Source organism: Ostrea edulis, chromosome 7, assembly GCF_947568905.1.
Source record: "Ostrea edulis chromosome 7, xbOstEdul1.1, whole genome shotgun sequence".
Taxonomy (NCBI): domain Eukaryota; kingdom Metazoa; phylum Mollusca; class Bivalvia; order Ostreida; family Ostreidae; genus Ostrea; species Ostrea edulis.
The window spans coordinates 61,492,618-61,507,350 of NC_079170.1; the positions used below are offsets into that span (position 1 = coordinate 61,492,618).

The window sequence follows — 14,733 nt, forward strand, 5'->3', positions numbered from 1 at the left end:
TACAAAATAGCGTTAACCATAGATATGTACGTCATGACCTTCGTCATGACGTATTTTTAATGGTGACGTCATGTAAAGTACCAGTGCGGTAAAGTACATTTTTTACAGCGCTGGTATTTATGCTGAAAACCTCAACCCAGCCGCGTGTTTACATTAAAGGTAATCGTTACTGAGTTGCATCATATATATATATATATATATATATATATATATATTGTATGGCATGGAATAATTCCGTGCACTCAAATAGAAATAACAATCAAGAAATAACCTTCATTTTGAAAATACACGAGGGTATGAACTGTGACGCTACACATCGGTATATTTCATGGACAAGTATGCCGGTATGGAGTGTTGTCCGTCATACTCTAATGTATTATCGAAAATTGAGTTTATTTCTTATATTTATGTTTTATCTTGATTTCTGTCAGATTTACCAGCTGTTGAAATAGACAAATTAAATCAATATGTATTCATACGCCTAATGTAAACAAATTCAGCACGTTAATGGGGATATGGGTATCATTATAATTCCTAGAGGCCTCAGATAGAAAATATTGAAAATCTATGCTGAATATGCTAGACACTTTGAAGCAAAAAATAACTATGAAAAACAACGTTACGATAACAAACAATGATCTATGAAGAATATAGAATTGAGAGTAGGACCAACATGGACTCCTGGAAAATGTAGAGATGAGATCAAGTACCTAGGAGGAATAAGCATCCCCACTCTACCTGTCACACTCGCCGTGAGGTCTTTTATCTTGACCATGTAAACGTAGTAATCAATTGTCAAAATCGGTATGTAAAGAACGGTCAAACAATACGTATGAAACACGCCAGACAGCATTCGCCCAATGCCATCCTGTATTTGCAAAGCAGGTCATCAGGATGTTCATGAAACCTGATAAATTCTGATCCTGAAACGAGGTTGTTAAACTCCCTGTACATGTACATACCATAACATTTTATTTTTCAGTAGCCTACGTCGCTTTCGAAATTTATTATACACAGAATGTGCTCTTGCGTACCAAATCAGTTGAGAGATATTAACACCATATGCAGGTGATAGTGGGAAATTGCTATGTATAACGATGGAAAAGATACAAGCAACTCGTTTGTCATCAAGCTAAATGGTTAGTTTGCCGTTAACTAATTCTAATCTATATGGAAATATTTGACAAATTTATATCATTGTAAATTAAGGTACGCTTTTAATTCAGTATTACATGCCCATAATACAGAGAAATGTTCAAAACGTGCATTTGTACATATTGTTCTGGGAAAATTGTTAAAATTTATAAACATTGAAATTACACTAACGATACCATCTCATGAAAGGCGAAGATAACAAACAGTGAACCCATGCAACAACAACTTGTTTATGACATGTATATTACAAACAACACTTCATGTATTTGCATTATTTTGAATATATTTGATCCATTCATCCACAAGAAATAATATACAATTTTAAAGCTTTTTCATATCGAATTAGTTAGAAATCAGTTGTTTTAAAAATCGTGATTAGAGTGACTTTAAATTAACAAACTACAGAAGTTTTTAAGTGTCTTTGAATTAAAATTGAATCAAGGAAATTATTAGATTATTAAATAAAGATAATTGGATAAAACCTCAAACTACTCGAAAATGAGCAAAAATTGTGTATAGAGTTCAGTGTCTAGTGAGCTTGCTTTTTAACCGTTCGAGCATCAGCAGGGTCCATATTAGTCGATTTAGGTAGGAAATACTCATTCACCAAACAGATATCAGAACTTCAGGTCTTTCGGATGAGAACATCAACAACGGAGGACCGTGTATGGACAGGAGTTAACACCTGGCCATGTGGCAGTTCATCTTCAGTTGCTAGTGTCTCAACATGAATGAGGAATTCTAAAGCAGACATAGGACAGATAAACACTACAATAAAGATAATTCAGAAATCAGCGAGAGATGAAATATATGATACATTGTAAAATGGAACTGTTACAATAATTGGGGAATTATGATAATAGCACACATAATCTTGATGCATTGCAAAATAAAGAAAGATAATTATCTATTGCGTTAATATACTCTACGTGCAACAATAACATACACAGAACTAAGACGGCTTGTTTCATAGTGCTACGTTTCGTCATTACAATGTAGTTGCTACATTTACTGAATCCTTGTGCAGCAGAAGTGATTTGCATTGATCATACACTGTTTATTCACATTTTTATAAATAAAGACGTATAGTTTTGTCCCCCCTGTACAGAATTATTAGGAATGAATTTAATTTTGGGGCATTAGTATAAATTGTGCGACATAACCTGGTTTGGATCAGTTTCTGCTTTTCCTAATCCGCTTGGTGGATATCTGATCCAAACCATATGATATTGCATAATGCAAGATTGTCATAAAATCAAAATCATTCTTTAAATAGATTGATATAGTTATTCATTATCTAATAAAGTACTATAATTCTTTTTATTAAGGACGAAATTAAGATGATTATTTCGCAACAAATTAACATAATCATTCATCTCGAAACATACAGGAATGATTATTCATTACTGAACAAATTGATACGAAACATACAGGAATGATTATTCATTACTGAACAAATTGAAACATACAGGAATGATTATTCATTACTGAACAAATTGAAACATACAGGAATGATTATTCATTACTGAACAAATTGAAACATACAGGAATGATTATTCATTACTGAACAAATTGAAACATACAGGAATGATTATTCATTACTGAACAAATTGAAACATACAGGAATGATTATTCATTACTGAACAAATTGATACGAAACATACAGGAATGATTATTCATTACTGAACAAATTGAAACATACAGGAATGATTATTCATTACTGAACAAATTGATACGAAACATACAGGAATGATTATTCATTACTGAACAAATTGATACGAAACATACAGGAATGATTATTCATTACTGAACAAATTGATATGATTTCAATCTTCATATAGTTTTACCCTTTTGAATCTTCAATTCAGGTTTTATATCACAACAAATATTAAATGAAACAAATCATCTTCAACTCATGGTAAGAATGCATTAATTCCAGTACATAATAAACAGTATTATAGCTGAAAGAACTTGTGAGATCGTGTTAAATAGAATCATGACAAAGTTCGTTTTACGTTCCTGGTGGATGTGGTTCATAACAAACATCTTATCATTCTTGTTGTGGTTCTTGTCCTTGTTGCGTTCTACCCCGTCATCAACCTCCACAATTTTGTCCGCCGTCTTATCTTCATCAGGAGTTTTGGATTGATTTGCACTCTTCTCGAGGTAAGTAGGGTTAACACATTTAGTGTCCGCATCATTCAACGTCTGTACTCCTGACACGGCTAGAACGGAGACCACTGTCGAGATGACACAAAGAAGTAACTGGAAACCAACATACACAGAAATGTAGGGAACAGCGGTGGAATTCTGCGGCATCATTCTTTCAAATATAGTTAAAAACACGGTAAATGCCAGGAAAAGCGTGAGGGAATATTGAATTCTCTCCCCCGATTCCAAAGGAATGACGAATGTCACTGAGTTTAAAATAGAAAGTATCATGATGGGTACAAGCATATTGAGCACAAAATACAGATACCGTCTTTTAAGGCGTAGTGAGTAATGTATAGTAGTCATATCGAATTCTGTAAGATACTCTGAACTGTAAGTGAAAGTCATTATTTCCCACTCTCCATTCTCTGATATTAATTTCGCATCGTTGTTGGACCGATTCCTTGGAATAAGTTTTTGAATCTGGTCGGTAATTTGCCAAGGAGAAACAACAAATTCACATTGTTGTTCATCAAAGGGAAATTTTGTCATTTTCAGATCACAGATAGTCACGATTTTATCTCCTGGGAACCAAACCACGTGACCATCAGATGTTACTGTAACAGTCGGATGTGGTCCAAGGTCGTGGTTGTTTTCTTCGGAGTTCCACAGAGACAGATCCGGCACCCAAACCTTCTGATAGGGCACGGTGATCATCTTAATTCCTGAATATTCTTTCTCGTTCCATATTAAAAAATCGTCATTCCACTGAACATTAAACCAGGCAAACATGGAGATTTGCTGTAATCTTTCATCTACCTCTTGGACGGAATTTATGTTCATGTATATACTGACATCGACAGTCTCATTTTGATTCCATCTAGGTTTTATTGCTGAACTGTAATTCTGCAAAATATAGTCTTCTATGTTAGACACACATGGCAACGTCTGGACCTGGATGAAAACAATGTAGAGAAAAAGAGCTCTCACCATTTTGTCTAAAACAAAAACAGAAATTGTTCTGAATCGAAATCTGTTAGAGAGATGTCAAAATGAACTTCAAGCACGGAATGGTCTATGACAGAGAAACACGAGTATAAATGAATGATTTAACGGTTATAAAATGTGATTGATCTAGCACTCATGTTATATAAAATAAGAGCAAACATTAGTCAGATCTCTTATGTTTCCCCATTTAGTTAAATCGATCATGGAATTGGATAACTAAATTGTCAAGAAGATATACCGTATTTCTGACTTCTTCAATTGAGCTGACGTTGGAATTGTATTAATTTTACTAGCTTATCAGTGAATTAAGATGCTGATCCTAGTCTATAAGGAAAACAGCGATTTTGCCTATTGTATACTACGATTTTGTAAGAGAAATCTGACAGAAATGAAAATAGAATGTAAAGGTAAAAAATAAACTTCACTTTTTGAATTTTTGAAATAAAGGAGGATCTGGACTGAAGCGTTTTACGTTGTAATAAATTATTGGCGCTTCATGAAGTATGCCGGCGTGAAACCTTGAAGTTCATTTCTAAATTACTTCATGACTCTGCAAAGGGCTAAAATTACGACGAAACAGAGCAGATATTGTTGTTACTTGCAACATTTTGTAATGCACTTCAGATACAAAGCGCATCAGAGAAATCGGAATACACTGTGTACAAACAATATTGGAATTCAACAAGGGCTTTACAAAGCGGGTCGTATCCCCTCGTAATGAATGCAAGTATTTTCTATAAAATCTCACAATGACCTTTACCTTTTAACTCTTAAATAAATGGCTTTCTTCCTAATTTGGATAACAAAGCTGCATGAAAAGTAAAAGTAAAGATAACAAGCAATGATCAATCTCATAATACAAAATTAAGTGTGGGGCACCCAAGGACACCTGGACAATACAAGAAGTGGGATTAGGTTTCTAGGGAGAGTAAGCATCATATTTCGACAGGTCACATCCGTTATCAACTCTATATCTTGATCGGGTATTTGGAGTAATCCATAGTCAAAATTAGTATTTAAAGAACGGTTTCAATTGGTATGAAATATCTCAGACAGTAATTTACTCAATGAAAGATTAAATAGTTATAGCGGACATAAAATCTGCGAAATCGAATCTACACATAAATGAAAATCATTATTGTTGATAGATAAAATATCTTTGATACATTTGAATGCCGAACTGAAGGCGAAAAAAAGATATTTTTTCCTCTCATGTAGATGCTTCTAACCAGAGTCTGCTAAATAAAACAAATCAGCTGATAAAAGAACACAATTCATGCCAACGGGTATTCCAACAGAGTGCTGGAAGACCTGATCACCAAAGACTACGACGATATTGTCAATGACGAAGTCCTTTATCCTATTTATATCGAAGTCAGAGTACTAGTGTGAAAGGTGAATATAACGAACAGTGAGCAATCTTATAACTCCTTTCAGCAATACCAAATAGAGAGTTTGGCAGACACGGATCCCTGGATATACTAGAGGTGGGATCAGGTACCAAGGTGTAGTAAACATTCCCTGTCAACCGGTCATACCCATCGTGAGTCCTATATCTTGGTCAGGTAAACGGAGATGTCCGTAGTCAAATAAGTGTGCCAAGAACGACCTAAGAATCGGTATGAAACAAGTAAGACAGCATTTGTCCCAATGATATGTTGTATTGGCAAACTAGATTGCTGTAACAACCATAGCATTTGTGACGTACTGACTTTAAAAACTGATGATACCCAGAAAAAAACTGTTGCTTATAGAATCAGTTGTGATGTTTAAACACCTACATCTAGAATCAGAGTGGTGTTTATTAGTTACATATTGAGTGACTGATAACAAGATATGAATATGTCCTATTTCCATATTTATTTACAACTTTCTATCAGAGGCACCTGAAGTGTTGATAGCGTACACATAGATTTTACGTACATACCCCTTTCTACGTACCCTATGAAGAATAACCCGAGCGTTTACGTCCATTGGCAGCCCTAAAACAGGTCGTGATATCTGAATCTTTATTCGACGACCTTGACCGAATGAAAACATACAAAAGAGTTTTTTTTAAATCTATCAAAGGGTCATGTTTTTAAAAAAGAAACTACCTAATAAAAATATCAACCCAGATCATTTCATGGTAAAAGAGTAATTTCGCAACATTACTTTATAAAATTGATTACATGTTTTTCAAGATAATATTCAATCGAAATGAATATATTTGAAGTATATTTTAGAAAGATGACGCAAGCCAATCAGATAATACGACACGCAAAGTGATATCAAGACTTCCTCTAAGGCTGTCAATGGAGGCAAAAGCTCGGTTCCAGCGGCGAAATATTAGCAGAAATTATTTTGGCAAAGCTTTATTTATATTCCTGGCTCGGTCATGGGTAGCCCATGTTTTTTTTTAGATGATTTTGTTGTGCACCTTTACATGTATTAATATCTCATAAGTGATCATCTGAAAAGCTCACAGGAGGTAGAAACAGGCTATTCAGAACAAGTTATGGGGTTGATCGGTGGGAAATACATGTAACTTATTTTGGATAAATTATTGGTTCTATGTGAAACAATTAATAGAGTTTAAAGAGGATATGTACATAAAATCTGTACAAGCTCTCCACACTTCAGGTGCCTTGCTTTCTACATGTATATCTTTAATTTACCGTGAGGAATGATTGTGTGAAATGTTGAAAAGTTTATAGGTTTCGATGTTATTGACATGAGAAAAGTTTTGTGATTTCAAATTTGCTTGAAGCTCATCGGAATTTTATAGAACCAACACATTTGATTTACACCACTTTTGGCATATGTTGTGGTACAATACGTTAAAGGTTTCTCATTCACAGCAGTTTATATTTTCGTGAGGAGCAAAGACACAGGCTTGGTAAAACATTTACTGGATCCAGCAATGTATCTATGTAAGGGTTTTGTGAAGTTTAGGTATTTGATATAGGTATGGTACGTGAAAGATGAAGATAACGAACAGTAATGAATCTCATAACTCCAATAAGCAATACAAAATAGAGAGTTGGGCAAACTCATATAAAGCTAATATTCATTCATATAATTTGGATATTAAATGTGCCTAAAACCGAGTTATGATTCTGAAGAATTTCATCATTTGAAAGGGAAGGTGAAGTATAATTAGGATTACTAAATGTAGAATGAATGCCAAATGCGTTTAAAATACAAACAAAGACGTCCCACGGGAATCTGGGTTAGATTAGGTCCTCAGTACCCCTTGCTTGTCGTAAGAGGCAAGACAACTAAATGTGGCTGTTCTTTGGATGAGACTGCAAAAACCGAGGCCCCTTGTCACAGCAGGTGTGACACGATAAATATCATTGGCCTAAATTTTGCAGTCCTTCACCGGCAATGATGTCGTGTCTATATGAGTGAAAAATTCGCTAGCCAATATACAATCATCACAGAAAAAAAAATATCACAAGCTTTGTCAGCTGGAATTAAAACATGATATTCATATAACCTATTTAACCTTTTTATCACTTCTAGTTTACTGAACACAGAAGGATAGATGGTACGCACTTTTGTTTTGGTGTGTCTAATACGGTATTTTAGTATTTCTCTGACATATTTTATTCGTTTTTATAAGGTATTCTTTTCATATTAGGCAATGTCTGGTAACATTTTTAACATAATTCAAAATAGAGATAAATTTCTGTCGCCAATTGGAAGACTGTGGGTTCTCTGAATTTATGATGTTCTGAAATAAGCTATTCAGGTTCTTTTCAGCCATTTTGACATAATCCTTAATGACATGTCTAGCTGAACTATAATTGAAAGAAGAAGAACACATTGGTGAAATATGTATAAAATGGTCTCTCTCAAAGCACTGTAAGTGTGAAGTATAAAGTCAATTTAACAAAAAACGTTGCTAGTCATAAAATGTGTATAAGCTATATCGTGACCTTGACTTTTGGCCTACAATCATTAGGGTTCTTGCTCTCTTGATAAGTTCTAACCTACATGTGAAATATGAAATATATCGAGGGGAAAATGTTGCCTGTATGGAGTGTATACAAACTCAGTGTTACACCCACACTCACATACTCACTCACCCACAAACTCTCGCGTTGGTATTTTCTCTCTCGCAGTGCATAATCATGAGTGGTTTCTTAACTTAGACTACACATCTGTAGTATTTGGATGCATGTGTAGGTATTCATATTTAAGGGAAGTTACATAGTCAATGCCTGTTCAATTTTTAACAACTCTTAAGTGTTGATGCAGTAAACCTGGAGCTATATACATCTATCTCTCTAACATAATGAAACTTGAAAACACTGAATTCATGTAACATTGGTGTAAACAACACCGATATCTCAGTATGAATGTATCAATTGAACTGTCAACTGAAGTATGCAACAAAACCAAGGCAAATAACTTTTACAATGTACGATACAAAACAGCATTATCCAATGAATTACACTCCAACAAAGACTCCTATTGTTTATGCTATTCTGGATCCTTTTAGCGCCTAATGGCTATTAGACATTCATTACACAATCAATATATTTTATTAAGCACTTTGAAGACATTTGTTTACATATATAAACGAATAAATGCAATACAAAACAGTGAAATGTTTGTCATCGTTCGTATTTAAAGCTTCATAGAAAGCTATATTCATTAAATGTCACACTCTATATTCTGACAGAGATTTTAAATAGCATAAATATCCAAGGCTATACGCAAACACGTACCCCTGAACAAATCATCAGAGGTGAGATCAGGTGCCTAGGAGGAGTAAGCATCCTCTGTCGACCGGTCACACCACAGATATATAGTCATCCAAATCACAAATGAGCAATATTTGAGGAAATGTTTGTAATTTACCTATATATTACAATTACTATATTTTCTAGAAATGAAATAAAAATAATTTAACATCAAACCAATACATGGAAATTATCATTGATATCAAAATACAGGGGGCCTGCCGGATGTTTTATTCGGTAAACACTCGATTGAAAGAATTGCTTATTGTATGTTACAATTATAACCATTTGCAACATCAATGAATTCTATTATCGAGTTGGTATTTCAATGCTACATGTAATAGGAAAGCCGAACACTTGTGCCAAGGAATGTATAGTTGCAATTCAACTCCCGTACCCGACGAACTATCATCTCCTGGATAAAAGGTTTCCTTTACTGAATATGAATAGTGTGGCATGATTAGATCAAAAATGTATATTATCTTGGATGTAATGTGTAAATCGTCCTTTGAGTATCTAAGACTTAGAATAAAACTTTCAAAATGATAAGCAATCCTTTAATATGATATATTTCATTACATTAGGACAAAAAACTTACAATCATCTGTAGATTAGAAACAAATATATATATATATATATATATATATATATATAAACCAATGACTGTATCGAGGTAAGCCAATGACAAACAAGTTGATGGTACAGGGATTTCAACAGTCTCGATTGAAGTCAGCATTTCGCAAATTCTATGGTCGTTATAACGATCTACGTCGTCAGTACAACTTCGCATTGGGTCAAATGCTGTCTGACGTGTTTCATACCGATTGTTAAGCCGTTCTTGGCACACTGATTTTGACTGCGGATAACTCCGTTTACCTGATCAGGATATAGGGCTCACGGCGGGTGTGACCGGTCAACAGGGGATGCTTACTCCTCCTAGGCACCTGATCCCGTCTCTGGTGTGTCCAGGGGTCTGTGTTTGCCCAATTATCTATTTTGTATTGCTTATAGGAGTTATGAGATTGATCACTGTTCGTTATCTTCACCTTGCATTGATTCTCCTAAATAGATACTCACAAAAACTACATTGTCCATGGTCAATCGCCTCTGAGTTACATTACAATTATATATATATATATATATATATATATATATATATATATATATATATATTCTACTGCATGGGATATTTCCGTACACTCAAATAGAAAATACAATGAAGAAACAAACTTTATTTTGAAAATACACGAGGGTATGAACTGTGACGCTACACATCGGTATATTGCATGGAAAGGTATGCCGGTATGAAGTGTTGTCCGCCATACCCTAATGTATTTGAAAATTAAGTTTATTTCTTATATTTATGTTTTATCTTGATTTCTGTCAGATTTACCAGCTGTTGAAATAGACAAAATATATCAATATGTATTCATACGCCTAATGTAAACAAATTCAGCACGTTAATGGGGATGTGGGTATCATTATAATTCCTAGAGGCCTCAGATAGAAAATATTGAAAATCTATGCTGAATATGTTAGACACCTTGAAGCAAAAAACAAAACACTATGAAAAACAACGTCGCGATAACAAACAATGATCTATGATGAATATAGAATTGAGAGTAGGGCCAATATGGATTCCTGGAATATGTAAAGGTGAGATCAAGTGCCTAGGAGGAATACGCATCCCCACTTCACCGGTCACACTCGCCATGAGCCCTTTTATCTTGACCATGTAAACGTAGTAATCAATTGTCAAAATCGGTATGTAAAGAACGGTCAAACAATAGGTATGAAACAGGTCAGACAGCATTTTCCTCAATGACATCCTGTATTTGCAAAGCAGGTCATTATGATGTTCATGAAACCTGATACATTCTGATCCTGAAACGAGATTGTTAAACTCCCTGTATATATTATTATACACAGAATGTGCTATCATGTACCAAATCAGTTGAGAGATATTTTAACACCATATGCAGCTGATAGTGGGAGATTGTTTAATAAAACGACGGAAAAGATACAAGCAACCCGTTTGTCATCAAGCTAAATGGTTAGTTTGCCATTAACTAATTTTAATCTATATTGAAATATTTGACAAATTTATATCACTGTAAATCAAGGTACGTTTTTAACTCAGTATTGCATGCTCATAATATAGAGAAAATTCAAAACGTGCATTTGCACATAGTGTGCTGGGAAAATTGTTAAAATTTATAAACATTGAAATTACACTAACGATACCATCACATGAAAGGCGAAGATAATAAACATTGATCAATCGCATAACTCCTATAACCCCTGCAACAACTAGTTTATGACATGTATATTACAAACAACACTTCATGTATTTGCATTATTTTGAATATATTTGATAAATTTAAACAGAGGAAATAATACACAATTTTAATACTTTTTAATTAGAAATATTGTTTTTTAAAAATCGTGATTAGAGTATACTATTAACTTTAGATTTAAAAAATATAGAATTGTTAAAGTGTCTTTGAATTAAAATTGAATCAAGGAAATTATCAAACAATGTTAATTGGAAACAACCTGAAACTACCCGATAACGAGTAAAAATAGTATAAAGAGTTCAGTGTCTAGAGTGCTTGCTTCATATCTGTTCAAGCATCAGCAGCGTCAGACTAAATCGTAAAATACCAAATGGAAATTAGAACTGCAGGTATTTTGGCTGAGAACATCAACAACGGAGGACCGTGTATGGACAGGATTTAACACCTGGCTATGTGACAGTTTATTTCCAGTTGCTGGCGTCTCAACATGAGTGAGGAATTCTAAAGCAGACATAAGACAAAGAAACACTACACTAAATATATTTCAGAAATTAGAGAGAGATTGAAGGTCTGATAAAATGGAACTGTTACAATAATTGGGGAATTATGATAATAGCACACATAATCTTGATGCATTGCAAAATAAAGGAAAATAATTATCTATTGCGGTAATATACTCTACGTGCAACAATAACATACATAGAACTAAGACGGCTTGTTTCATAGTTCAACGCTCGTCGTTACAGTGTAGATGCTACATTTACTGAATCCTTGTGCGGCACAAGTGATGTTTCATTGATCATACACTGTTTATTCACATTCTTATAAATAAAGACGTATAGTTTTGTCCCCCTGTACAGAATTATTAGGAATGAATTTAATTTTGGGGCATATTGTGCGACATAACCTGGTTTGGATCAGTTTCTGCTTTTCCTAATCCGCTTGGTGAATATCTGATCTAAACCATATGATATTGCATAATGCATGATTGTCATAAAATCATAATCATTCTTTAAATAGATTAATGTGGTTATTCATTATGTAATAAAGTACTATGCAAGGTGAAGATAACGAACAGTGATCAATCTCATAACTCCTATAAGCAATACAAAATAGATAGTTGGGCAAACACGGACCCCTGGACACACCAAAGGTGGGATCAGTTGCCTAGGAAGAGAAAGCATCCCCTGTTGACCGGTCACTCCCGCCATGAGCCCTATATCCTGATCCGGTAAACGGAGTTATCCGCAGTCAAAATTAGTGTGCCAAGAACAACTTAATTCTTTTTATTAAGGAGCAAATTAAGATGATTATTTATTTCGGAACAAATTAACATAATCATTCATCTCGAAATATATTTGATATGGTTATTCATTACTGAACAAATTGATACAATTTGAATCTTAATATAGCTTTACCTTTTTGAATCTTCAATTCAATGGATATGCCTAAAACCAGATACATGTTCTAAAAATGAGTAAGGTTTTATATTACAACAAATACGAAAAGAAACAAATCATCTTCAACTGATGGTAAGAATGCATTAATTCCAGTACATAATAAACAGTATTATAGCTGAAAGGACTTGTGAGATCGTGTTAAATAGAATCATGACAAAGTTCGTTTTACGTTCCTGGTGGATGTGGTTCATAACAAACATCTTATCATTCTTGCTGCAGTTCTTGTTGTTGCTGCTATTGTTGTTGTTTTCTACCTCGCCATCAATCTCCATGATTATTTCCGCCGTCTTATCTTCATTTTGAGTTTTGGGTTGATTTGCAAACATTTCGGGAATAATGGAGTTAAATCTTTTAGCTTCCTTAGATGTATCATTCTTCGTCTTCAGTCCTGATGTGGCTACAACGGAGACCACTGTCGAGATGACACAAAGAAGTAACTGGAAACCAACATACACAGAAATGTAGGGAACAGCGGTGGAATTCTGCGGCATCATCTTTTCAAATATAGTTAAAAACACAGTAAAAGCTAGGAAAAGTGTGAGAGAATACTGAATTCTCTCCCCCGATTCCAAAGGAATGACGAATGTTACTGAGTTTAAAATAGAAAGTATCATGATGGGTACAAGCATATTGAGCACAAAATACAGATACCGTCTTTTAAGGCGTAGTGAGTAATGTATAGTAGTCATATCGAATTCTGTAAGATACTCTGAACTGTAAGTGAAAGTCATTATTTCCCACTCTCCATTCTCTGATATTAATTTCGCATCGTTGTTGGACCGCTTCTTTGGAATAAGTTTTTGAATCTGGTCGGTAATTTGCCAAGGAGAAACAATAAATTCACATTGTTGTTCATCAAAGGGGAATTTGGTCATTTTGAGTTCACAGGTAGTAACAATTTTCTCTCCTGGAAACCACATCACGTGACCATCTGATGTTACCGTAACAGTCGGATGTGGTCCAAGGTCGTGGTTGTTTTCTTCGGAGTTCCACAGAGACAGATCCGGTACCCAAACCTTCTGATAGGGCACGGTGATCATCTTAATTCCGGAATATTCTTTCTCGTTCCAGATCAAAAATTCGTCATCCCACTGAACATTAAACCAGGCAAACATGGAGATTTGCTGTAATCTTTCATCTACCTCTTGAACGGAACTTACGGTCATATATATACTGACATCGACAGTCTCGTTTTGATTCCATCTAGGTTTTATTGCTGAACTGTAATTCTGCAAAAGATAGTCTTCAATGTTAGACGCACACGAAAATATCTGGATCTGAATGATAACTATAAACAGGGGAACTAGCTCCATATTACATAAAATCAAAACAAAAATTGTTCTGAATCAAAGTCTAATAGAAAGGTGCCAATAAGAATTTTCAGCAAGATATGGTCTTTCACAGGGAAACACGAGTATAAATGAGTTATATAATGGTTACACAATGTTATGATTGATCTGGCGCTGATATCAAATAAAGAAGAGTAAACATGAATCTGATTTGCTATGTTTCCCCATCAAATTAAATCGATCATGAAATTGGATAAATACAATATCAAGTTGTGCAATTTGAATTAATTGTGCTAGTGTATCAGTGTAATAAAATGTTTTTGCTGCTGCTAGTCTATAAGGAAAACAACGAAATCATTTTTTTAAATATCATACATAATGTATAATTAAGGCTGGAAATTCTGACAAATATGAAAATAGAATGTAAATATCAGAAATAAACTTGATGGTTTGAATTTTGAAAATAAGTAAGGGTATGAACTGCAACACTGCACGCCGGCAAACTTTAGAGGTATACCGGCCACAAACGTTGCAGTTGATACCCTCATGACGTTCACGTCTTCAATACTTCTTCATTATGAAAAATAACTTACGTAATGATAAAACAGTGCAGAACTTGCTATTAGTTACAATAATACAC

General features: G+C 34.3%; 2 protein-coding genes across 2 annotated transcripts; both read right to left on the minus strand.

Moving 5' to 3' along the window:
* Nucleotides 1-2,862: 2,862 nt before the first annotated feature.
* On the minus strand, nt 2,863-4,309 carry LOC130048328 (acetylcholine receptor subunit alpha-like). Its single transcript, XM_056144920.1, has one exon. The coding sequence runs from the start codon at nt 4,297-4,299 to the stop codon at nt 3,085-3,087; it is 1,215 nt and encodes a 404-aa protein (XP_056000895.1). The 5' UTR covers nt 4,300-4,309; the 3' UTR covers nt 2,863-3,084.
* A 6,521-nt stretch (nt 4,310-10,830) lies between these two features.
* Nucleotides 10,831-14,168, minus strand: LOC130048329 (acetylcholine receptor subunit alpha-like). Its single transcript, XM_056144921.1, has 2 exons — nt 12,763-14,168; nt 10,831-11,845 (listed from the first exon to the last, which is right to left on the minus strand). Exon 1 carries the CDS (start codon nt 14,115-14,117, stop codon nt 12,888-12,890), a length of 1,230 nt encoding a protein of 409 aa, XP_056000896.1. The 5' UTR covers nt 14,118-14,168; the 3' UTR covers nt 10,831-11,845; nt 12,763-12,887.
* Nucleotides 14,169-14,733: the final 565 nt, after the last annotated feature.